The following is a 26,687-nucleotide window of genomic DNA, read 5'->3' on the forward strand; positions in this document are numbered from 1 at the left end:
GTTTGGCAGAAGGAATGCATAGTGAGGTGTGGCAGCATCATTAGCATCTCTTGACATTTTGTCCTTGGGACTTATATTTTGCACGATATTATATTGTTGTGGAGTAATAAGTAACAAGAAATGCCTTACTGTAATCAGATAACCAAAGATAAGGCACAAGTTATTCCATATTATTAGTCCATTTCAGCGTGTGACCAACAATCGTTACTCATCATTTGCCATTTTATTACTGTTTATGATTACTATACAGTATTACACACCGTCAGTACAAATTGTATTACAATGTTACACTCTTATGCTTGGTTCTTTCGGTAAAGTCACGTTGAAGGGAAACAATAAAATAATAAAAAATATATAAAACAATATTGTTTTATAAATATATATAAAACAATATTTTTTTTATATATTGTTTTAAATATATTTTATTATTTTATTGTTTCCCTTCAACGTGACTTTACCGAAAGAACCAAGAATATGAATCACTGCAGTCACGAAAGCTTTAAATCAAAATGTTACACTCATTCTAAAACCTCGTGTAAACAGTAATCACCCACTAATTATTTTTTAAAAGTATCCCTCCCAACGCTGATACTAGAAAACACTGTTACTGCTTATTGGGCCTTGCCACACATCCCATCGGAGCAGTTTTGGTTTTAAATGTTGAAATGCAGGCATTGAACGACTGGGTCACCTCGCCTATACTTGACCCCAACAGATTGAGTTAAATTTCGATTTTTTTTTTGGGATCGGTGACAAAGTGACATGACTTGCTCCTGTAATGACACCGAGATGGTGGTGGCAGTGGTCAGTAGAATAACAATTACCGCTTCGTGTATTTTATAAACCAGTGTAAACTAAGGGAAATGTTCACCGACGGTGTGTCTCATGGATCTTTTTTCAGAAGTGCATTGAAAATGACTGTGATGATGGTGTTAATGGTGGGATGTTATTGATGGTGTTTCTAAGCAATGGTGGATCAAGAATGGCCGATGGTAACGAATGATAACGTCTCTATTAAGCAAAGAGTCAAGAATCATGGTGATAAGGCTTAGATTTTTTGTTGTTGGGGTTATTCAGCAGCGCATTAAAATAACATATTATAAAGAATCATGCTGGTGGAAGTGATGATATTGGTGATGGTAGTGGTAATGTTGATGGTGTTGGTGGTGTTAAATCACTTTTCGTTCGGGTGTCGTGAATGTATGATGGGGCTGTAAATGATGTTATTTATGGTGATGTTTCTGAAGGTGTTGGTGATAATGATAAGTCCATTATTTTGAAGTGGATTAAAGATAATGATTATTGTGATGCAGATTACAGTGATGGTTGTTACAATAATTATAATTATGATGGTAATGATTCAGATTATGATGATGATTGTGCGGATGGCGATGCAGATGAGAGTGACAATGACGTTCCACGAAAACTCGTTATCTGCATCCCATTTGCTTCCTATTATCCGCGATGACCCTCTATTTTACCCATAATGCAAAGTGAAACTGCATCCTAACATCCGCGAACTTTTAGCGGGTAAGAGGAGTCTCTCTGTAAATTCATCCTATGAGGTATTTTCCGGTAATCGGCGTTACATCATTCGTCCTCATATTCATTTTTTTTCACAGACATAAGGAGTCGTGCTCTCAAGTTATCATACTGTCCGCGGGATTATTCGATAAATTTGTTTTCCCTGCGGCTAAGTAAAATAAAATCGCAGATAATAAGATCCGCGATATTGGTTCCCCACATCGCCGCGAAGACGGCGTTCTCCTTCATTTGACTGTGACTGAACACCACGTTATGTTTAACGCGTGCTTGAATGAGCACTAGGTAAACATCGAATGCATTTAGATTATTGGGATTATGTTGCTGCTTTAAATTTCTACGTGATAAGCCACTTTGTTGAGCTATCATTTGTGGCCCGGTCGCTTGTGAAAAATAAGTTAATACCTCGGTGGTCTTCACCTGATGAGATAAATAAATTTAGTATTATTTGTATATATAGTTTAAGTTATTTTCTTACTTTTCCTATACGTTGCACTCAGATCGTCTTTTTTTGTATTGTTTATTTTTGTAACGTTCTGACCCGCCCTACTGGACATCTGTGAAAAAGAGCTTTACAGCTCACCGGATTCCTCCAGTATATATAAAAAATATTCTGCCTGGAAACCGATCCAGTTTTGCTTTTAATCCTCAAAAAGGGCCCGAATCCTCCCGTTGCTAGGCAACATCTTGGCTGGACCCGTTACCATGGCAATGGGGACCCCCCCCCCCATTCTCCTCCCTACCACCACGCTCTCAAACTTGATTGGTCGAGAGGGCATCGCTGCGTCACGTGGCTACTCTCAACGGGCGGAAGCGTCGTCGTGGACCGCAAACTTGTGGAGTAAAATAAAAAAGAGACCGTCGATAGAACGTCGATAGAACGGCGTACACTTTGACGATCGGGTCGGGCGGTGGGAGGGTTAACGACGACACGTTTAGCATTGCAACTTACTGCGTGGCCGCAACGCAAACACACAGAAACAAATTGGATCGGCGCGACCCTGTCGCTCAAAAAGAAATCATCTGCTTCTTTCGGCGGCCCTCTTTGTGAGGGCCGTCGCCTCACTGGAAGCCATTGAGCGTCGCGGGTTGATGACACTCGGAGGGGAGGGGGCTGGCCCATCTATTAGCCGCCTGTTGATATTTCCCCACGTAAGATGGTCGCTTAGCTTTCAGTTCGACTTCCTGTGGACCGTCAACGCCGCCGCAACTTGTGCGACTTCTGTTTCATAGTCGCCGTTCAACCACGTGCCGGACCGGTCCCCGTAAGCCGATGCATTCGTGTGTCGCTTCGACACAAAGCGATACACTCCCCCCCCCCCCGCCGCTTAATTGTACATACGCACACCAATGTTGTTGAATTTGCAGTGTTAATGTACAGAGAGGCATCATGGTGGGGGTCTCCCTGCACGCGCTGGCGTTGTTGATGCTGGGCGCCGTGTGCTGCGTTCACCTCGCCGTGTGCCCCTTCACCAAAGTGGAGGAGAGTTTCAACCTCCAGGCAGCACACGACCTCCTGTACCACGGCTCCGACCTGCAGCAGGTGCGTGCCTGGCCCAGGGTACAAAGCGGGGCCGTAGCCGCAGCGCGGGCGCTCCCGCATTCCTGAATGTGTCAACAATGAGCCCCGTTTAACACGTAGACGTTTCGCGACCAATGTCATACATAATACAGGGGTTGTTTTTTGGGGTGGGGGGGTTAGATCGCGCAAATATATCAAAGTGTGGCTAATCACAAATCTGGCTGTTGGCTGATGAAACTAGTTGTAATTGCTGGCGATAAGTCGTACTCAGATTGTAAATGGTGTGGTTTTGCTCTCCAACACACCGGTGTGCTGTATTAGTAACGAATTGGCATGTTCTGTTTACGTGACAAATCTTACGAATTGGTTGTGGTGTGTATAACGACACTTTTATATATTTACGCTACCTAATCCAAAAAAAGAATCTGTATTATGAATGAGCCCCGTGGTGTGATGCTGATGGTGTTGTTGCGTGGGGAGCGGTCGTGTTGCGGTTATCGGAGCTGCGCGAACAAACCTGGGCGACCCGAATTCGATTCGCGCTCACGGCTAACACCATTGATGACTATCTGAATCCGTTCTGAACCTCCCCTAGGTCGACTCTGCTTCAAATGAACCTCCCCTAGGTCGACTCTGCTTCAAATGAGTCACCCACCCCATTAGTGTACCGTTCTGGCCTTAATAGGTGCTCGCTAACAGCACTTGTCCCAACAGTGTTAAGGCTAAACGGGGGTACAGCCTGTAACATTCTTGCTTCACTCATGTATTCATGCCTACCTTATTACAGACCAATTCAGAACAAGAATGACTGATTAGAGTGGTGGTAGTGCTGCTGCCTTCAATTAAGATGATGTGGCGAGATGTTTTTCTACCTCGCCTGATTTACAGAAGGCTCGTGGGTTCAATCCCGACCATGACACCTGTATATTTGGAGTTTGCATGTTCTCTTTGACCGTGGTCGTTTGTGTTTTTCCCCTAATCTAGAATCAACATGCGTTTCGAGTATTTGGCCGCTATACATTTCCACGTGATAAGCCACTGCATTGGGCTATCATTTGTGGCCAGGTCGCTTCTGAAAAAGAGCTGTGTAGCTCAGTGGGCCTTACCCGGTAAAATAAAAAAAATCGTCGTATTCAGTAGTGACAAAGTGATGATGACGTTGGTAATGTATTCAGCAGTGAATTGAGAATGGCTGATCATGGCGTTGTTGATGATGCAGCCCCTCTGGTAAAGGCCACGTTGGTGCCCTCTTGTTGACGATCCATTTCAGCAGGTCCTGGTTTTATCCCAGGTGGCTGAGCCCCAGATTCCAACCCATGAATTCAGTTGCCCAGATCCCGGATACACATCGATGAGCAAATTATTCATTGCACACTTCAATTGTGAATTACACACCCGTCAACAGCTTATCAGTGCCTACCTTATTACAGACCAATTCAGAACTTATTGGTCACCCCCGTGCCCCTTGTAAATCTCAACGTCCATCCTACAAAGTCCCATCACAAGGGAGGAAACACAAACAAATACACCAATTTTTCTTTGCCCGTATTGAAACGGCTGTACGCCGTATGGACCTGACAACTCAATTTCCCTGTACAGAAATACAGGTAAACCGTATAGGTTTACAGGTATGGAATTACACATTATAAGCAAACATGGTTATTCAACCAATTCTAACATTTACATGTAAATTATGAGAAAATTCGGAAAGTGAACATGTTTGACTCTGTGGGCTTCAAACCAGGCCACGTGCATTATACACGCAGATGTCACATGGCATGTTAGGTACGATGGGAGGACCCATGCAATGGCTACATTTGAGCCTTTTGTTGTCCAGACATATACCGTACTGTAATTTTTGTTTATTAAATACTGTAGTTTAATTGTTTTGGTGGCTCTTTGCCTTGTAATATCACTGATAGCCACGCGGGGGCGTCACAGTGTCAACCAATGTGGCTGAAGCGGATATATCTATCAAGCAGAAAGCTGTGATTAAATTTCGAGTTGAGTAATATTAAACACTAATTTAAATGAACTATTTATCCGTTAATTGATTTTATTGACCCAGAAACCACGATCGTGGCAGAGGGCATATAAACGTGCATGCAGGGTTTGCATATCCAAGGGTTGCGCTCTTTGGGTAGCGTGAATGATTACTTTTAACGATGAATGATGATGGCGATGTTGATTTATTTTTGCTGTGCAGTACGATCACCATGAGTTCCCGGGCGTCGTTCCTCGATCTTTCCTGGGTCCCCTTGTCATTGCTGTAATGGCTGCCCCATGGATGCACCTCTCCCACGCCCTTGGAGCTAGCAAGTTCGTCTCCCAGTACATAGGTAAGTTGCATTATACAAATGTTGTGAATCGTGTTATGTTGAATGCCATGCATGTAAATATATGTTCATTAAAAGTAATATTTCCCTTCGTGCTCGGATTGTGCACGTACATGTGGGGGAGCAGTGTGCGGCTGCCTGGTCATGTGCATCCATTATTGTGGACGGACGTACATACGTGTTAACATACACGGCCATTCACTCGTGCATTTGGTGTCGTGTGCAAGCTCAATGTGTTCTTGTGCACTGTTAGCGTGTAAGGGCACTCATGTTAGTACGTGCATGGGTTATTTGCGCGACTGCCTGGGCACGGGTGCACGTGTTACGGTGTGTGACATTTCACATGACCACAAGGTGCAGCTAACTTGCCACAAGTGCCGCGGTGACGCCACCGCCACCGTGTGGCGTACGGCGTTGCTCTCGTGTGTACGTCTTTGTCCGTGCGTGCAGTGCGCGGCTGCCTGGGCGTGTGCGTGCTGCTCGCGCTCTGCCGCTACATTGGGGCTGTGCGCGCGGCGTTCGGACACCACGTGTCTGTGTTCACGGCGCTCGTGACGGCGAGCCAGTTCCACCTGCTCTTCTATAGCTCGCGCAGCCTCCCCAACTCCATGGCCCTGCCCCTCGGTGAGTCGCCCGCCCCCCTGTCCTCCCTGTCTCTGCATCTGTCCCCTTAACGTTCTCTCCCCAACCTATCCCCCTCCCAGTTCACCTGTCCTGCTGCATCTCTCTCCTACCTAGCCCTTCAGCTGTAACTCTTTTTCCTGTCTGTCCATTTTCCTAAAATTGTATTTACACTTGACTTAAAGCTTTCGTGACTACAGGAATAAATATTCTTTGAATCTTTCGGTAAAGCCACGTAGATAGAGAAAATAATAAAAATAATAACAATATCACGACGTTTCAATCGCAACACAAGCAATCACCTGATGACGATTGCTTGTGTTGCAATCGAAACGTCGCGACATTGTTATTATTTGTATATTTTTTTCTATCTACGTGGCTTTACCGAAAGACCCAAAGAATATGTATTTACACTGTCTTCCTATCCAATCCTGCCTGTTCACCTCCTGCTGTATTTCTTTCATATTCCATCAAACTACTCTCTCCACTACCTCACTCTTCACCTCTCCGATCTCTCTTTTATCACCCATCTATCCATACGTCATGACCTGTTCACTATTTAATCTCGCCCCTTCATCTCCTCGCCGCTCCCTGTCTCTCACCTGTTCGTCTTTAATTATCCCACGAGGCGCTTTGATACGATTTTCCGCTAAAGGTGTTATGTGTGCAAAGTCAAACAGCTGTTATTTTGTAAATACACAACTGGGCTATGTGTCTTGGGCTGGCACAACACGAGTGTGAAGTTTCGTTAATGGGGACTGAATCTCATATTCATACACGCCACCACAGCGCCATCTAGTGATATCTCAGGAGTGTAATTGCATTTAGTACGTTTAACACCGTAGTCTTTCGCGACCGATATCCACAATACAGGTTTTTTTGGGTTAGATCGCGTAAATATATAAATGTGTCGTTAAACCCACCACCACCCGACACAGACAATTATTAAGGTTTGTCACATAAACAGAACATGCCAATTCGTCACTAGTACAGCACACTGGTGTGTTAGAGAGGCAAGCCACAACATTTGCAATCTTGAGTACGACGTTTCGCCAGTAATTACAACTAGCTTCATCAGGCGACAGCTTCATCCTCCTACATGACAAACCTTACGAATTGGCTGTGTCGGGTGGTGGCGGGTTTAACAACACATTTATATATTTACACGATCTTACCAAAAATACCTGTATTATGCCTTTAGTACATCTACCAAAGGCTCTGGATTAGGAGAAGCTCCAGAAAGTAAAAGGCAAACCAAACTATGGGATCGTTTTGAAAAAAATGTTTTATAATCGAGAGAATGCATTACTCTGGAGGGCTAGAAAATCATAAAATAAATAATTGAATGCGACGTTTCGATTGCAACACAAGCAACCGTCATCAGGTGTGAATGAATACAAGCTCGGAGAGAGGCACACACACACAGAGAGAGAGACACACATACAGAGAGAGACACAGAGAGACAACACACACACACAGAGAGAGACAGAGAGAGAGACAGAGAGAGAGAAACACACAGAGAGAGACACATACAGAGAGAAAGACAACACAGACACGGAGAGAGACACAGAGAGAGAGACAAACACAGAGATAGAGAGACACACATGGGGGAGAGACACATAGAGAGACATACGCAGAGAGAGACACACAAAAAGTGTCTGTGTGTGTGTCTCTCTGTGTATGTGTGTCTCTCTCCGTGTCTGTGTTGTCTCTCTCTCTGTATATGTGTCTCTCTCTGTGTATGTGTCTCTCTCTGTGTATGTGTCTCTCTCTGTGTATGTGTCTCTCTCTGTGTATGTGTCTCTCTCTGTGTATGTGCCTCTCTCTGTGTATGTGTCTCTCTCTGTGTATGTGTCTCTCTCTGTGTATGTGTCTCTCTCTGTGTATGTGTCTCTCTCTGTGTATGTGTCTCTCTCTGTGTATGTGTCTCTCTCTGTGTATGTGTCTCTCTCTGTGTATGTGTCTCTCTCTGTGTATGTGTCTCTCTCTGTGTATGTGTCTCTCTCTGTGTATGTGTCTCTCTCTGTGTATGTGTCTCTCTCCCTGTCTGTGTTGTCTCTCTCTCTGTATATGTGTCTCTCTCTGTATGTGTGTGTGTCTCTCTCTCTCTGTGTCTCCGAGCTTGCATTCATTCACACCTGATGACGGTTGCTTGTGTTGCAATAGAAACGTCATATTCTATTATTTATTTTCTTTTCTTTCTACGTGACTTTACCGAAAGAACCAAAGAGTAATTCCTGCAGTCACGAAAGCTTCAAATCAAGCCAGAAGAATGCTTTAAAATGGTGTCTACTGTATTTTTTTTTATAATAATGAAACTAAAACATGGCTTCCAGAAGATAATGTTTTATTCTGTTGAGGTGTCTTACTGAAAATGGTTTTGAATGCGCTCATTAAAAATGGGGAGAGATGTTGTGCAGAAAGACAATTCTGAATCACGGGTTGTGGTCGTCTACCCTCTGAGTGGTATTGTATTGTAATAGGTTTTTACCCTTTTATCTGGCACCAGATAAAAGGGTAAAAACCTATTACTATATCTTGCTACTGGCAAAGGAGGTCTCATAGTGGTATTGTATTGCTTGAGAGAAATGTCTTCCGGGAGACAATCTATTCTCTGCATTAAAATACACCCCCCCCCTCCCCAACATTTGCTTTCAAATGTAGTGATACAATTCCATCTTATAATATCGAGAATACGGTAAGTTGCAACACGCGGTGCACGCTGGGAGCTGTCCACGTTCAGTCAATGGAGGTCATCACGCGCCGTGAACATTTGAAACCCCTTGACGGCCGCGCTCTGTGTCTGTGACTGATTAACCGTGGTTACGGATATAAATGAGCACATTACAATTCGCAGCGGCGCATTAAACCATTGCTTCAGCCGTAGATGTTGTTTCGATGGTGAAATGAAATACCCCAGCTGTAACACCTCCAATTTTTTTTCTACCAATTGTTTTATTCCATTATAATGTCTGAACTGAAGCTGGGCCTCACCTAGCCCGACTGAGCTTTAAATTAGTATTTGTACGGTTTATTAACACGAGCCCTCCTGATGTTGTGTGCCGTGCCATATCTCATGGGTGGTCGCTGACAGCACTTGCCCAACTGTCTATGTAGGCTTCACGGGATGTCTTTGTCTCTTCACGAGTGTGTATCTGCTTGACGGCAGTGTTGGAAGGAGTGGCTGCGTGGCTTGGCACCTCCACGACGCAATAACCAAACCACACGTCTCTCCCCTGGCTCACTTTACACATCTCTCTGCTTGTGTCATTCTCTGGGTTCTATGTCTGTCTCTCTGCTTGTGTCTGCTTGTTTGTTTATCCCTGCATGTGTGATTCTGTGTCTTGTCTCTCTGGGTTTTTCTCGCTGCGTGCATCTCCCTGCCTGTGTCTCCCTGTGGGTTTATCTCTGCGTCTATCTCTCAGTACTTGTGTCTCCCTGCCTGTGTCTCCCTGTGGGTTTATCTCTGCGCCTGTCTCTCAGTACTTGTGTCTCCCTGTTTGTTCATACTTGTGTGTGTGTTTTTGCTGCGTTTGCTTCCCTGCCTGTGTGTCCCTGTGTGTCTCCCTCTCGGTTTATGTCTGTGTTTGTCTCTGTGCTTGTGTCTCCTTATTTGTTTAAACCTGTGTGTGTGTGTGTGTTGTCCTGTGTTTGTCTCTGTGCTTGTGTCTCCCTGTTTGTTAAAACCTTTGTGTGTGTGTGTTGTCCTGTGTTTGTCTCTGTGCTTGTGTCTCCCTGTTTGTTTAAACCTGTGTGTGTGTGTGTGTTGTCCTGTGTTTGTCTCTGTGCTTGTGTCTCCCTGTGGGATTATCTTCGCGCGACGGCAGTGTTGGAGGCGATGGCTGCGTGGCTGGGGAGCCGGCACGCCGCGTTCGTGTGGTGTTCGGCGTGTGCCGTGCTGGTCTTCCGCGTAGAGATCGCGCTTCTCGTCGGGCCCATGCTGCTGCTGTCGCTGTGGCGACGGCAGCTGAGCGTGGCCGACGCGCTACGCCTCGCTGTGCCCGCTGGGCTCTTTTTTCTCGGTATGTGCGACTCTTTGTGGGGTCAAAGTTAACATCGTCACATTCATCATCAGAGATGCCATCACTGGCATTGCCACCGTTGTGGTATTTGTTGATATCATCACCTTGGTCTCCATAAAACCCATCAAATTCAAATATTCTTTTCACCTCCCTCAGTCTGTTGCTTGTCCAATGATAATTTCAGCTTGATTGCAATGCGACAAACATTCGCACAGTGTATCCGGGTTCACCATCTAATATCGGATAAGTTTGCCAGTGAAGTGACTGCCAGAATATTTAAAACATCTTATCTTGCAAGGCCATTCCCTGGCTCGATGTGATCTTAGACTACCCACTGCGAGAGTCCCAAATGATAATTTCTCTAAAACTAATCGCACAACGCCGCCGATGGCCACAATGGAAATGTAATTTTAGAGGATTTTCTCTTTTATGAATGACGGAATGCAATGATGATCCTTATCTTTTCATTTCAGGGCTGACTGTGGCTGTGGACTCTTTGTTTTGGCGCCGACCATTGTGGCCAGAAGGAGAAGTATTCTGGTTCAATGCCATCCTCAACAAGAGCTCCCAGTGGGGTGTATCCTTTGTTCCCTTGTGTTCGATAATTGATCATTATTCTCTTTGCTTGAATAATAATCATAATAATGATGTGATTTATTTATTTTTTAAAAACCTCGCGGTATCTCAGACGCTAATTTTTTTTCAGGAGAATCCTTAATTGGGAAGTACGGCCAATTCATTTTATTGAATGAAAGTTTTGAATGTGCGATTGAACCACACTACCCAGAGAAATCCACGCTTTAGGGGTGGCTAACAGCCCAGGGTCCACGACTGCATAGGTTTTTCATGGCCATGCCTTTCTGGGTTGTACCTCGTGTCATTTGCTACAGTGTCCTGACGTTTTGCTCCACTTCCTTGGGGGGCTTCTTCAGGTTCTGAAGAAGCCTCCCAGCGTGTCAAACTACCCACTGGAGAGCCATTCGGCACTACCGTGAAAACTTACACGACAAGTGTGTAATCTTGCAGAAGGAAGGATGTGATCAGCGTCGACCTCTCAACTTTAAAGGTTGGTGAGATGGCGAGGGTTGCCACGGTGGCATGTTGTTGACTACCTCGCCTGGTATGCAGGATGTCGTGAGATCGATCCTGACACTGACGCATTTTTTCTCTCCCCATGGTCGCGTAGATTTTTCTCCGAGTCCTCCGGTTTTTCCCTCCACATTTAGAAACATGCGTTTAGAGTATTTGGCTGATATACATTTCCACGTGATACGTCACTTGTCGTTGGGGTCTCATTTTTGGCCAGGTGGCTTCTGAAAAAGAGCCATATAGCTCAGTGGGCATTACCTAGTAAGATAAAAGGAGTTTAGTTGAAGAGTTGAAAAACGTTGCGTTTATATACGTATTTAACCTTGACCCTTCCTCGACTCGCCCGTCGCGTCGCGCAGACGCAACCTCTGCCCTGGTACTTTGTGTCGGCTCTGCCACGAGCCCTCGCAAGCAGCGCCCCGCTCGTAGCGGTGGGCGCGTGGTGCGACCGGCGCGTGCTTCCCGTGCTGCTGCTGCCGCCGCTCATCTTCGTTTCGGCGTACTCGGCACTGCCGCACAAGGAGCTGCGCTTCGTCATCTACGTCGTTCCCGCGCTTAACGCGGCGGCGGCACGAGCCTGCGCCCTCGTGTGAGTAAGAGCGCCCCCGCCCCCATCGACGCTGCACCGTGCTGATGATCCTTAACCCTTTCCCCTTCCGACGACGTATATGTACGTTGGTCCATCTGTCAACGCCGCGCAACAATCTTCGCGTAAACGGCCTGTATCTGAACTGGGCATCCCCGCCACTTTTGCACAGAGCTCGAATTTCGATCTCGCTATCCATGCATCGCTCTGTTTCTATCTCCGTGCAGCTTTAACACCGTGCACAAGTCGGCGTGGCGCAAGCTGGCGGCGCTGGCCGTGTGCGGGCACCTGGCGCTGAACGGCGCGTACAGCGCATGCCTCCTGTACGCGTCGTCCCACAACTACCCCGGCGGAGAGGCCATAACACGGCTGCACGAGCTGGTGCCACCGTCTCAGAGTAAGGGGAACGCGGGGGGGAGGGGCGGGAGAGAGGAGCTCAGAGGGGACGTGGGTGTGTGTGTGTTTTTTTTGTGAGTACCTAGTGCAGTGCGTAAACATGGCCACTGGGGAGATAAAGGCGGTTGGGCGTTGTGCTGGCCACCCCACCGCTCTGTGTTTAGTGCCAGGCTTCATAGGTGACCGCATAACAGCACTGCCCCAACAGTCTGTTCAGGCTATACGGGGGATCTTTGTGTGTGTGAAGGTCATAAGTGGGGAGCGGTCGTGTAATGGTTAATGCGCCGCACTACAACCCGGGCGACCCGAATTCGATTCCTGCTCGCAGGAAATACCAGTGACGATTATCTGAACTGGTCCTGGGCCACCCCTAGGTCGACTCGGCTTCAAATGAGTACCTTGTGCGGTGTGTGAACATCACCACTGGCGAGACAAAGGTGGCTGGGTGTGGTGCTGGTCACCCACCCTCTTCGTGTGCTATGCCGGTTTTCATACGTGCTCGTTAACAGTACTCTCCCCAACAGTCTGTTAAGGCTTTATATGTATGTTGAACTTCTTTCTGACCATACGTAACCAACAGTGCTGATGGGAGGTGCTTCACGGGGTGTCTTTGTGCATGCCGATCGCGATGTTGCAGCTAGTGGCGAGAGTTGAAGGATGGCGGTGCTAGTGAGTCATGATGGAAATTGAGTTGGTGGTGCCATTGTGGTGGTAAGGGATGGTGGTTGTGAGGTGTGGTGGGAGGAGTGACTTGTGGTGGTGAGGTTGTTGTGTGGGGTTGTGGTTAGATTTGAATGGTGATGGTGGTAAGGTGTAGCAGTTGTGTGGTGAGGGATGGTAGTGGTGGTGATAGGGTTGAGGGGTGATTGTGGTGGTTAGTGCGATTTGTGGTGGTTATTTACTTTGCTTCTCAGTTCAGGCTAATTGTTCTTGATGGTGATGCACTTTGTCTCTCCCCCCACCAGATGTCTCCATTCACATGGATGTAGCAGCAGTCCAGACTGGCGTCTCAAGGTTTACGCAAATTCATGATCACTGGAGGTATGATAACACACAAAGATCCCCCATGTAGCCTTCGAAAGACTGTCGGGGGCATTTCCTGTTAGTGAGCGCCTATTAAAGTTGGCACGCCGCACTAGGGTGTGGCTTGTACTCCCAACCGCCTTTGTTTTCCCACTGCTGATGTTTTTTTTTACACACTGCACCAGGTATTAATTTATGGCTGAGTACATTTAGAGGAGGTCTAAGACCCCTCCACGCATGTTAGCCATGGCTGGGTGCAATTACCCGCGCACACGGAGACAAACGTACACAATGCACGTACAAACTCGTACACAAACACAAAAATACGTACACCCACATAAACAAAATATACTCGTACAGTTAATGCTGCGTGCGTGTTTCAGCCATAACATATGCATCTGCTGTGAAGCAGACGGCGTTCAAAGATGCCGTGACTTTATTAGGGTGCCGGTGTCACTCTCAAATTTGCCAAATTTCCCGCAAAAAAATTTGGTGAACCGTGGCGCCTTGGTGATGAGAACGGCGCTAGTACCCGGCCTCCTCGACTATAGCGTGCTGCCGAACGGCGCTTTGCCTGCCGCAGGTATGACAAGCGGGAAGACCTGGACCCGAGCGATGTGGACGGATCTCTTGCGTACACGCATCTGCTGCGGTCGGCCGAGGTGGCCCTGGCGGGGCTGAAGGAAGGCCCTTTCTCCAGGACCCACCGCATCCTGCATGTCGCGCGCGGCTTCGTCGGGGTCTCGTTCGATCGCCGCCGATTTCCGCCTTTCGCCGTCGAGCTGCGCCCCGCCGTGGTGCTTCTCGTGCGGAATCCATACGTGGAATCGGTGGAACTCCCCGGTGGCCTAGTTGCCTGAGGTCGCGGCCGGGGCATGGATTTGTGGCAAAGGAAGGGTGAAAAGAAGAATGAGCTCGGCTCAGAGTGTGTGTGTGTGTGCTTGAAATCTTTTTCGTTGCACGACTGACTGAAAGACAATGAAAGGAGACCGTTACAATGAGTGCCACTACTTCCTTCTGCCAGGTTCCACAGTTGTACCGGTGACACCCGACCTCCAAAGGTCTGCTCTGACAGTTTCATTATTTCCACCACCTGGCTTTCGTATTCCCCTTGGGCACTGACCTGTGGTTGCCACTCCACTGCCTGTCTCATTAACCTGCACTCCTCCCTCACGCACACATGTCCCACTCACCACAGCCTCCCCTGTCTAATTATATCAACGGTGCTTACCTGCTGCATCGGATTGGATGGTTGTCTCCCATCGTAATCGACGATGACAGCCCATCGATTTCTGTTTGTGTTTACGGTGCAGGAGTCCAGTAGGGGGCACAGGTGGTGCATCGGCCAGTCATCTCAGTCGACCCGTGGCACCTGGGTCTGCCCCTTGACCTCCTGCCAGCGGACATTCGACACTTCACGTGGCCTCAACGTGCACATAGCCTGGCACAAGCGCCGTGGTGACGTCACCACCACTCCAGGGCTGCGTTCAATGGGGCAGAGCACACTTCTATTGTCGGCCCAGAGTGCGGCATAACAGGAGGCAACGGTCCGACGGGCCGCCTCGCCGAACGATCGGTGGCTCGGGTCAAAGTCAAGCCAATCGGATGAAGCGCCCTATCTTCCTGTGAACTCCCGGTTTCTGGATGTGACACGCGCGCCCATTGGCTGAGCTGGTGCGTGATGTCACCCGCCGTTGCGAGGGACTTGGCATCCTTTTAAATCGTCTCGGTTGAAAACTCATTTGCTGATAGAACTCCTTTTTGTGTTTAGTTGTCCCACCCCGCACCTCCGATTAGCACGATTGGCTACGTGCGGTGAAGTTGAACGTGCATACATCCTAACAAACGTGCCGTTCGCGTATAGCTAACGTCTGCCGTGGCTCCACGACAGAGCCCTCTGCCCATTGAACGCACCCCTGATGTCATCCAAGCTTCCAAGTAGCCGTTTACCTTGGGCTACTATTACATTCCTATTATCCTCCATGCACCCAAAAATCCATGAGGTTTTTTTTTTTACTTGCGGCTTTGGTTCCAGGGGGGCTCACAAAGGCTCAATGACAACGTCAGAGCAATCGGCCGGCACCTGTGCGGTGTGGGGTATAAATCCCAGGCACTGTTATAGAGTCTCCCTGTGCAAAATATATTTTGAAACAAGCATCCCTCTCCCATTGACAGCTTTGAGCCAGTGGTGGAGAGTCCACATTCCCTCGCCAGGAGTCAGCCTCCTCTACTCCGCAGAGCAAACTCTTTACCTTCCATGAAGTGATGCTCATTTAATCTTTCCCGGAAGGATGATGGGCTGGGATGATAGAAATGCGAATATCAATGACGGTTGTTTATCCAGGGAAGTCTCGTTTACTTCTCGAGGATTTTTCAATAGGGTCCTGAATTTTAATGTTTGGCAGTTTTCTCATGGAGCATTATTGCATTTGGAGTAGGCATAATTACCCAGTGAAAACCCACACATACATTGATTACACGGTGTCACCACCGTGTAATCAATACATATGGTTACGCAACAGTTCTTGTACTGCCATCTGCTGGTCACTCCACTGCATCTGCATTCATCATCACCATCACCCTTGGTTACCGACCTCTGGGTTCCACTCCAATGCCTGTGTCGATAACCTGCCCCCTTCTAACCCACCACAGCCTCTTCACTGTTATCGCTCTTGCATGTGACTGTTTTTGCAAGGTTCACCAGGTCCGCCTAAAAATTCCTGAATTGCAGTCTCATGTCGCCAGCACCGCCATGTTCACCGCTCCTGGCTGTCCGTCCTGAGCGCGGAGCTGGCCTGGAAAGGAACACCGCGTGGATTCTCCCCACTGAGCGAGCATCTCTTCTGAGCCTGTCGCACTCCGCCGTAAACGAGTGCCGGTCGAAGAATTGTCCTCGTAGCCCCCCCCCAAAGGCTCGTGCCGTCCCATCCCATTCCATCCCGCGCCGCCACACCTTACTCCCTCCCAGGGAACGTCTGAAATCCGATACCCGCGATAATGGAAGTGTTGTGGGGGGTGAAGACAAACGCATCGTGTTTTACAACTGCCGGGCGTCTGCAAAAGGCACCCACCCTGAACCCTGTAATGCGACACTTCTGGCGGAGGGGAATGACTGGTTATTTGCCACTAAAGTTATCTCGCGTCGTTAATTGCGCATTGAGTTGGTCCTCCCACACTTTGGCTATGGTCCGGGTGCGCGATTGCCGCCTTTCTGTGTCGTGTTATTGGCCGGGTGGTGTTGTGGTTGGAGCACACGCCTCGCAATCAGAAGGGCGCAAGTTCAAACACCGGTCGGTCTTACTTGGGCCCATCATTAACATCACCATCGTCCTCCATGAAATAACGTTGCCCTTTTGTTACCCATGAGAGCTCCCACCGAGTTCAAAGGACATTTCTTTCGTAGGGTCCTTGTGTTGTGATGTTTGGTACATTCCGTTGATGGGCGTTTGGCTTTATGTTGGGAGATATAACCAGAGTGCCTCAAGAGAAACCCACACATGTCAAAGGGATGGGGGGGTAACGTAGTTTTTTTACTTGCAGACCTCAGGTCGTGAGTCATGCACTCTTAACCACAGCTCTACACAGTGGAATGATCGCCATGCAATGTGATGAAGGTTAACACAACACTATTCGCCGTTAACTTTTTTACACACTATCTCTTTGAGCATAATGTGCTCACCTCAATCGGTTGTCCTGAGCCACTGGATGAAATTCCACATTCTTGTGGTGAGGGGACCAATTTATCCGCAGGATTATTAGCACAATTGCCACTATGCGATGTTACACACGTGTGTGTGTGTACATGTACAACACTTCGTCATTTCACTGCTGGTTGAGGGCCTCCTCCCCGTGCCGTGAGGGTCATGGGAATTGTTTGGCCATACTTCACCATGCTGGTCAATGCAGGTTGATGAAGGCGTGGGGGGGCATAGATGTGTGGATGTGTGAGCGTAGAAAGTCCATTGCAACAATGTATTCATCTGCACTGCTTGCCACCCACCACGTAACCCCCCCCCCCCCCCCCCCAGCAGCCTATGACATCCTGCTGTGCATGGTGATTGCCCATCCAAACTCTGTCCAAATTCGAACCTGTTTAGCTTCCGAGGTCTGATTCGCTCGTTTGCATTCCAGGTGATGTAAGAAGCGTTGCCTCTGCAAGTAGCGCTCATTTAAATCTCCCAGAAGTATGATGATGAGAATGATGGCGACTGGATTTGAACCTGAGTAATAGTAATGCCCTTTTGCATTGTTTTATGCATTATGGCCAAGGATTTTGACCCTTAAGTTCATAACCTTGGAGCCCTATTGCTCCAGTAAAACTATTCCAACCTGGAATGTATTTTATGGCAAAAGTACATTAGCAATTCATTGTCGACTGTAATAGAATAATAATGAAATTTAAATATATTGGTTTAAATGTCACATGGCCATGTTCTCCCTGCTGTGTAAAGGATTAAAAAGGCCACTTGAAATCTTTTTTTAAAGATAAATCCTTTGAATGATCTTTTCCACAGCCATTCTGACGAAAGGGCAGACCGTGGGATTTCCAAATAGATTCTTCATTTCATGACATGATTCTGATAGCAAAATGCTTTTTAAAAAATTGATATAAGCAAAAAATATAATCATGAAAGCAGACCAAGCGAATATATAACGGTTAATTCACTGTGCCACGACCTAGCTCCCATTGGTTGAATCGGCCCTAAACGAGTTTGTGGTGCAAGATATAAATGCCAGCACCGGGGAGACAAAGGTGGCCAGACATGTGTGGTGCTGGCCACCTATTGTGCCAGCCTTAAGTGCCCTCCAGGCTTATTATTCTGTTTGTTGACTCGGGAAAGTCTCATCGAGTCTCGGGATTATTTTTATAAGAGTCCTGCCAATTTTTTTTTACAGTAGAGGCCGATGTTGCCATGTCTAATCCCAATGGAGTGATTTTGCGGTGTAATTTATCAAATTTATATCGTGGTGCCGGTAGCACACAATGGATTTCTCTTGCGAATTACGTCATGGCATCTTAAAATCCACTGTGAGCGAAGCAGACGGACCGAAGTATTTATATGGTTCAAACCCACCGCAGTATTATCCAGGGGCGGCCATTGGATTCTAACCGCGAACCTCTGCAACAGCGGCAAACGCTCTCCTGATGGGCATTGTCACCTCCCTATAATGCGTGTACCTACAGTCAATAAGGATTAATCGGGGATCTTAGTATATGTGTGGGCGTGGTGCTGGCCACCCACCCCTAGTGTGCCGTGCCGGCCTTCATAGGTGCCGGCTAACAGCACTTGCCCCTACAGTCTGTTAAGGCTACATGGGGGGTCTTTGTAGGTGTGCGTTGTCGCGTCAGTGTCACCTGTCAATCGAAGAATATTCCCACTGAGAGGCATCCCTTAATCCGTGACGGAATGTAACAGCTGATCATGTACAATCATATTGAAGTAAAAATGACGAAACCAACACTGGAGCGCTTTGGGCTGTGAAAATTTTAATTTCAAAAGGGCACGCTTTCATTTCAACACTGAATATAGTGACATTTTTTTAACATCCACGATATCGCTTTGCTCGATTTTTTTTCATCATTACACTTGTATCCTTTTAATGATACATCTCAGTTATGGGCATGTAACACTTATGTTAAGTAGTAATAATTATTCGCGTTTGAAAACCTCGCTCTGCGTAGTACTTTTATAACAGGGTCCTTCTGTTTGGTAATTTCCTTCGGTTTTTTTAGTGGTCGTAGAAACTCGAGGGCACAGCGAAACCCCGCATAGAAAGAGGAAAATTGTTGCAAAGGTAAGCTATCAACCTACTTGCACTGCCGTTTGTGGGCAGTGCAAGCATCTTACATACATGGTGACATCATCTTTGTATGATCCACCAACCCCCCCACCTGGCATGCATCCACGACATCTGGCCAAATGTATTCACAGTGTCTCCTGCTGAACAGGCAGTGTTCTTTACCACAGGTAACCCTGAGCAAGTGGTGGAAAGTTCACGTTACTATGATGGGGGGGCGAGTCTTTGCAAAAGACCACTACAGTCTGTTCTTTCACGTGGTAGTTGCGTTCCTGAAGTACACCACGTTATGGAAAAATCGCGTTATAATAATGTAGGGTAAAGCACAGTCCGCGATAACGTGAGATGCGTATGCAGGCTTAACAAATAGGGGCGCGTGGGTAGCATCTAGATTCTAGAAGCATCCCGCCTTGTGTGATGCTAAGCTAAGGCAGCCATACGACCGCCTATTTCTACTCGCGCGACGTAGTTCTGTTCACTCAATCGCGTTATATCCAATTGGCATCCGCGTTATGAAAAATGTACTCCCTAATGCACTCGTGGCATATTCAATTTGCGTTATGAAAACACGCGTTATAGGAGAACACACTGTACCTTCGACCTCCCACAAAGGGGGTGACTTTATTAAGTGAACAACATATGCACGTCTCTGTGAGTTTGGATCATTTTATGGTAGGTATATCTGCAACGATGGAGCTGCACGTGTACTTGGCCATGCCACTGCTGGAAGAAGGACCTCCACTAAAAGAGAACTCGCTCTGTTAGTGGGTATTTTGGCATTACTCTTCCACGCTGGCAAGAAGTCTCGGAAGAGATTAGTGTATGTTTATACCGTTGCGCTTAGCCAGAAACATCAGAAAACCGTACGAAGACTGCACAGAGGCTGTGTGTTCTGTAGTCCAGCAGTGGAAACGTGGAAGACTCCTTCACTCTCTGAGGTGGCTGCTTCTGTTTGCTCTTGGTAGCAAGTGTTTTAGTAAAAGGAAAAATAAGTTCCCCATCACAATTTACAATTAAATATATTAACATTATGCACCATGTTTTACACAGCAAAAGAGTTGCCGTATAGAAGCAGTGCTGGAAAGAAAGCATTGGTCCAGAATGCCCTGATGGAATGTCCACATTACCATCTCTTAAAAATATTATGGCCACATGTTTAGCTCTTTTGGAACTGGTGGTCTGAACAAGGTTTGGATCATTGAACATGCAATTTGGTGATCAGGTGGCATGAAAAGCACGCGGGAGTCGTGCCTTCCCGGTGTTTGAAAGCACACCTTTATACGTCGTTTTTTTACCCCCTTCCAGAATGTCCACAAAGTCAATTGACATTTTCTTTCTAAGCGATGTGTTCTGTGACTGTCGTATACATAAGAACTTGTCCTTCCTCCGCACCTCCGATTTGCACGGTCGGCTACATACAAAACGAAAGAAGTTCATATAATAATACTTAAGACACACTTACTTAATCTGTCAAACTTTGCATTCCTGTTGGGTGTCTTATGAGCTGTTGAGTATCTTTTTTTTATTTATCCATTTGCATCCAAGAGCCACCAATAATTGGATATCTGTGACAATCGCCCACATCGTCAGACAAAAGCCTCTGAACCTGTGGGTTGTGGGAAAACGTCCATTCATGCGTCAAGTGATTGGCAGTGAGGTATTTCTGGTTTAGGGACAATTGCCAGACACTTTTGAGTCACTTGACAGATACTAACAACAGCTGTCGTGAAAATACGAGGCAAGCGGTTACAGGTAGGGTACCTTGATTGTATGTTTGAACTTCTTATTACAAGCAGGTGGCAACTCATTGAGGCAGCAAGTCTCTTCTGCAAGGCAGACTTTTTGGGATGTTAAAGTTAGTGTCTTTGTTGCTCAAGTGAGCATTTCGAGTGTTGGAAATGCCATCACCATGTCGGGGGCCGAGACTACCCATCGAGCAGCTTCCTGTTGACTTCCCCATCGCACAGAAGCAATTCGGTGACAGCAGTCACTCGTCTTGGCAGGACTCTCAACATCTTCCAGAGTCTTGGGGCGCCACGGTGGCGAGATGTTAACTCCTTTGCCTGGTATGCAGGAGGTCGTGGGGTCAATCCCGACCCTGATGACGCCTGTATATTTGAAGTTTGCATGTTTTCCCCGTGGTCGCGTGGATTATACTCCGGGTTCTCCGGGTTTTCCCTCCACATTTTGGAACATGCGTTTACAGTATTTGGCTGCTGTAAATGTCCACGTGATAAGCCACTTCGTTGAGCTATCATTTGTGGCCAGGTCGCTTATGAAAAAAGAGCTACATAGCTCATTGGGCCTTACCTGGTAAAATAAAATACAAATTGTTTAGTAATGTTCACTTGGATGCCGGTGGGCCAGACTTGCGTTGGAGACTGCTGTCCGGTCCAGCAAAGTTGCCCCTTGTTATTTTGAAAGCCCGATCTGGATCAACGTAGTTCAGCCCCGACCCTTGGCCGTGCGCAGTTGTGACCTCGCCAGAAGCCAGCCAGGTTGATGCTGGACATGTTGAGGGCTTCAGAATCGTTAAGCACTTTTAAAATAAATCTAAAAACGTGCTTTTTTAAACTGGCTTTTAATTAGCTTATTCTTAATGTGTTATTTTTATTTATATCTTTGCTAGAATTTGTTACGTGATTTTATTTTGCGTACAATTTCACTTTTATTGTTCATGCCTGTTTAACACTATGTATTGCATTTTTTTTAATTTCAACGTACACACACACGTACGTTCTGATTCTGATGTGTTCTAGTTCTGGCGATGTACGTCGGAGGATCAAATGTTCTGTGCATTGCTCCCCCCACCCCTTGCCCATCATCCCCCAGGACCACGAGAGATGATGACACCTCGCGGAGGCCTTAATACACATTTATATAGATCTTGGATGATTATAATCATGATGATGATTACATAAATATACGGTGGATGTCATTTAGAGGAACTGGCCCACACCATAGGAGTATGGAATGTTTTGAACTGGCTCTCCCTGCTGCCAAAGGAGATGAGCCTGTCGATCACAGAAATGCAGACTTTGAAATGTCTTAATCTGGAGGCAGTCCAGGGCACGTTATAATGTGAGGAAGGAAACTAAAGACTAATACACTCTTGTTTTATTTTTGTTGTTGTAAATATAGGACTGCGCATTTGTGCCGTGTGCATTTTTCCACTCTCTGTAGCAGTAGTAAATGTTTGTTCTTAACCACAGTTTGGATGTAATATCCTGGACACTGCATCATGGACAGACAGTGGCAAGAGAACACATTTTTCTGTTCTCTTTAATACCACACATGTGTGTGAACTTTTATATTTCCGAGCTCTTTAGAAGTCAAGCGGTTGTAGAGCGTGTTTCTATTTATTTTGTGAATAAACAGTGATGAGTGTGTGTGTTTGTAAGACCGGGCCATTATGTACTCATCATTCATTGTCAGCCATGCTCTATGCACTGCTGGATGAAGGCCTCCACACTTTCTGTAGATGATGAGAAACTCATCCTATCAAAACGTGTGTGCAGCTTGGAAATGAATAAGAAAAATTACTAACGTAAAAGGTTATTTCTATAGACTGCAAGGGTAGCTATTAGGGCCAGGGGATTGGTCCTCCCGTCGTAATCAATGTGTCACATGATCTCAACATATGACTGGACATATGTAGATAAAGAGCTTCATAGCTCATCGGATTCCTCCAGTATAAATACATATTCTGAACATAATGCACTCGCCGTTGATTTAGACCACCGACTCAAAAAGGGTCAAGAGTGCGTTGTTGGGAATCATCAGTCCAGTCCACTTGCAATCGTATGGCCATTCTATTGACAAGTCAATATGGGGGGGAAAAAGGTATGGTGATATCACGTGACATGCAAGGCATGATGGGAAAACTGATCTTATGATCACAATTATCCATTTTTTGCTGTCTAAAAGTCGCACTGTACGTGCGTGTACAAATAGCTTCATCGTTTGGCGGAGCACATTGCCACGGAGGTATAGCTCCACTGTGCTATACGTGTCGCGCGGGAGATATCACCTGTATTGGATGATCATGACCTGCGTGTACTCTCGGTGTTGACAGGTGTCAGCACAGCAGACGCCGTTGGCACATTGGCGTGACGATGGCAGAAGCGTGTCGATCGTGCTGGCGATTACGTGAAGTGACCGACGTCGAAACTAAACTCTCTTTTTTTACCAGGTAGTGCCCGCTGAGCTATGTAGCTATTTTTCAGAAGCGACCCGACCACACACATGTTAATATCACGCGTTGAGAGCCACATACTCTCAACGCGTGACGTTGTTTCAAAATGTGGAGGGAAAAACCGGAGGACCCGGAGAAGAATCCACGCGATCACGGGGAGAGACGCCGCAGACTCCAAATATACAGCAGCAGGCGTCAGGGTCGGGATCGAACTCACGAACTCCTACATACCAAGCGAGGTAGTTAACATCACCTAGCCACCACTGTGTGGCTATTGTCAAAGGGTTCTGTTTACTGTGTATACTCTACCTCAACTCCAACGCAGGACGACGTCAGCTCCAATGGAAACCAAGTCATTATGAAGAATAAATGTGTTCCCCCGAATAAATGAATGAAAGCTGTGCCGCTCAAAGGCCCCGCAGTGATTTGTTGTAATCTTTGAAGTTGGTAAACTTCACGCATTTTCATTGAAAACAAAACATCTAATTTCCTAAGTTCTAATGTTAATCAACCAAGATCATTTCCCCATGACTGGCAATGCGTATTTTTGTTTGCAGTGAGACAGCATGAGTGTTAACTCGTTTGTGTAAGATTAATATGATGTGTGTACACACAGAGAGAATGAGAGAGAGGGAGATCGTTTAATGCGCCTTGAAAAATGTATCAAATGTTGGGAACGATGGCTCACGCACTCCCAACGTGATACCAAAGCCACACTCACACAGTCTCCGCGTGGGAGGGCGCACTTGGGATATATCAAACAAAATTAAAGCGCCGAAAATATTTTTCATTTACATTGGCAACACTCCCGCTTTCTTATGTGGTTTTGGAGACTTTCGCGCCGGCCACAATAACCAGTAGGGTTGTACTGTACAGCGGAAGCAATCTAACCAATGTTCTGCACTTAAGCTTTTGGTGGGAACAAAAATGAGAGGATGGCGATGGTCTACCGCGTTAAGACCCCGTTAAACTGCTTCAGAAAGCAGTTTCATGGAGATCCTTTAAAGTGCTAAGTTGAGAATTCATTGATTTGGAACTGGGGTTTTGTTTGTGTGTGTTTTTTATGTCCTTTCACCCCCACCGCACGTTGGGTCAGCGCGGTTGGCTACATACGGTGCAAAAGAAGCTCAGCACATTTCATATTATCGTCGTTTATATTGAAGCTGCATGAAACCCCACTGAGATTAATCATTATTGTCGTACGTGAGAAATGAAAATGTACTTACCTTTTTTTCTTACAAATCACAATGTTTGCTCACAGACTTTAATTTAAAAACACATGGCCTTTACAAACGCACACAATGTATCTTTTTTTTTTTTTACAATGATGCCACGGGGTATTCATTGGATCTTTGGCAGCAGAGGGAATGGATTGATTATTTGGTGGAAAATGTTAGGGAAAAAACCCCTATTTGTACGAGGGGCTGACACTCAAAAATCTGTACTGACAGTTCAGCATGGCACGTAATTACTCTACGCATGTATGTTGAACTTCTTTCGCACCGTACGTAGCCATTCGTGCTAATCGGAGGTGCGGGAAATTATTAATTACTGGGAAATAGCATGTTTCGAGTGAGATATTACTTTAGCTTACTCAAAGGCAGAAAGCAGTAATCTGGCTTGATTTTGTTTGCACTGTCTAAATTGTACTTTCACCGCTTAGCATGTACAAGTTGAGTACTCTTTCTGATTACTCTCATTTTAAAGAAGATATAGAAATAAATTTTAAAAAATAAAAGGGCGGGGAGAAATTGCATCACCAGCTTGGATTAATTATCACAACACAAAGCCTATAATCCTAGCATCATCCAACGTGTTTTCCATTAAATAGCTTATTTTTTTTAATGTAACTTAACGTATATAACCTTCCAAATAATCAGATCTCAATGCCTTGAAAATACCTCTTATGTTATTTACATTAAATAACTTTCTAGAACCTCAAGTAATCCGTCATGAGGCATGACCGATGAACAATAAACCCTTCCCACTGCTCCATCTCCCAACCACCTCACACCCCAGAGACGGCTTTGGCGTCTGGCAGCGCGCGAGGATCTTGACACGATCCACCAACCCCCACCCACGACGTGACGAGCGCGCGAGCGCCACGTCCGTCTCGAAGCGGTCCACGTGTTTTCGCCGCCTCATGAGTCGACTTCCTTCCACAGACGTCGCGTGTGGAATATGACTTAGGGGTCGGGTGGCCTCTACCGCATTGCCCAAACTGGGCCGGTGCCCGAAGCCGCCGAACTAAGGAGGAAGAGGAGCCGCCGGTGCTTTGATGCGATGCCCCGTGGCAAGGCGGAGAGATCCCCGCGTGTCTGTGGTGCGAGTCCCAGAGTTCTTGTCTGAGTTTCGAGTGGAATGTTGTTCGTGATCCAGACTTACAGACACTCTTTTTTTTTGTTAAGACAAATGACGTTTCGGGCAGTGACCCCTTCGCCATAGCACATGTTCTCAGACCAGTGGCTCTGAAACATTGACTGCAGCCTTGCACCCCTTTGGTTTGCAATCGTTACACCAATGTATTAATTGTTTGAACAAAGTAGTTGTACAAAGTAAATTGTAACTTACGCGTCCCGTGCTTAAATTTGCGCTTCGATGATTTACCTTCGACACGATCTGCCCACGTCTCTCACCCCCAGAGAGGACATCTCACACCCCCAGAGAGGGCATCTCGCACCCACAGAGAGGGCATCTCTCACCCCCAGAGAGGGCATCTCACACCCCCATTTGTTGTTCCTTTTAAGCCCGCGGTGTTGTCGACGAACGTGTCGAGCTCGCTGTTATTGTTTGTGCTTGTGCATCGCTACGAACGGAGCATCACCGTCGACGGAGCCACCATCGAAGCTCCAGCCTGGCACAAGCGCCGTGGTGACGAACGTCGGTTGTTGTTGTTGGTGGTGTGTTTGCGTGCAAACCGCGAGATGTCGCCTGTTATTGCTGCTGCTGTGTGTCTGAAATGTATCCGGCCTACGAGGTCGACCGGCCAAATTGTCCCCGAAACAAATATTTCGGGAGTGATTGAGGTTTGAGTGCGACCACCCGTCTCTCTCGTGTCTGTGCACGCCGAAGCTTGCGCACGGACGGCCGGGCGGACACGTAACCTCGCACATCGACAAGGGCCAGATTCACGACGAGAGTGACTTTTTGGATGAAGCAACAACATGTCCGACGTGCCCAGTTGTCCATGAAGATCGGGCTGTAAGGGGACTTTCTCCACGGCTCATTGTCATGAGGGTTCCACGCCGACTGTGGAAATTGTGCATTCATGTGGCAGTCATCAATGTCTCCGTAGGATCCTCCATGGACTCACCCCAGCCTACTACTCCCCTCCACGCACTCTCCTACCTCTCTCCTCTCATCTCACTCGCACACACACAAAGACACACATACACACATACACACTCAATCTTGCACGAGACAAAGATCCCCCGTATAGCCTGTAACAGACCATGGGGGCAAGTGCTGTTAGCAAGATGCACCTATGAAGGCCGGCACGGCACACGTGGGAGTGAGTGGCCAGCGCAACGCCCGACCGCCTTTGTCTCCCTCGGGG

General features: G+C 46.8%; 1 protein-coding gene across 2 annotated transcripts; it reads left to right on the forward strand.

Annotated features, from left to right (window-relative positions):
- The first annotated feature begins 2,316 nt into the window (after positions 1-2,316).
- ALG12 (ALG12 alpha-1,6-mannosyltransferase) lies at positions 2,317-22,325 on the forward strand. Of its 2 annotated transcripts, XM_032969517.2 has the most exons (10): positions 2,317-2,807; positions 2,911-3,085; positions 5,271-5,403; positions 5,851-6,024; positions 9,849-10,043; positions 10,517-10,620; positions 11,492-11,721; positions 11,946-12,115; positions 13,080-13,155; positions 13,721-22,325. In XM_032969517.2, the coding sequence occupies exons 2-10, from the start codon at positions 2,933-2,935 to the stop codon at positions 13,995-13,997; spliced, it is 1,512 nt and encodes a 503-aa protein (XP_032825408.1). In that variant the 5' UTR covers positions 2,317-2,807; positions 2,911-2,932; the 3' UTR covers positions 13,998-22,325. The 2 variants fall into 2 exon arrangements, with proteins under 2 accessions (XP_032825408.1, XP_075929650.1); XM_076073535.1 differs by having other exon boundaries at positions 2,317-3,085.
- Positions 22,326-26,687: the final 4,362 nt, after the last annotated feature.

This window comes from Petromyzon marinus, chromosome 42, assembly GCF_048934315.1.
Source record: "Petromyzon marinus isolate PM22_M1 ecotype Great Lakes invasive population chromosome 42, UKy_Petmar_22M1.pri1.0, whole genome shotgun sequence".
NCBI lineage: Eukaryota > Metazoa > Chordata > Hyperoartia > Petromyzontiformes > Petromyzontidae > Petromyzon > Petromyzon marinus.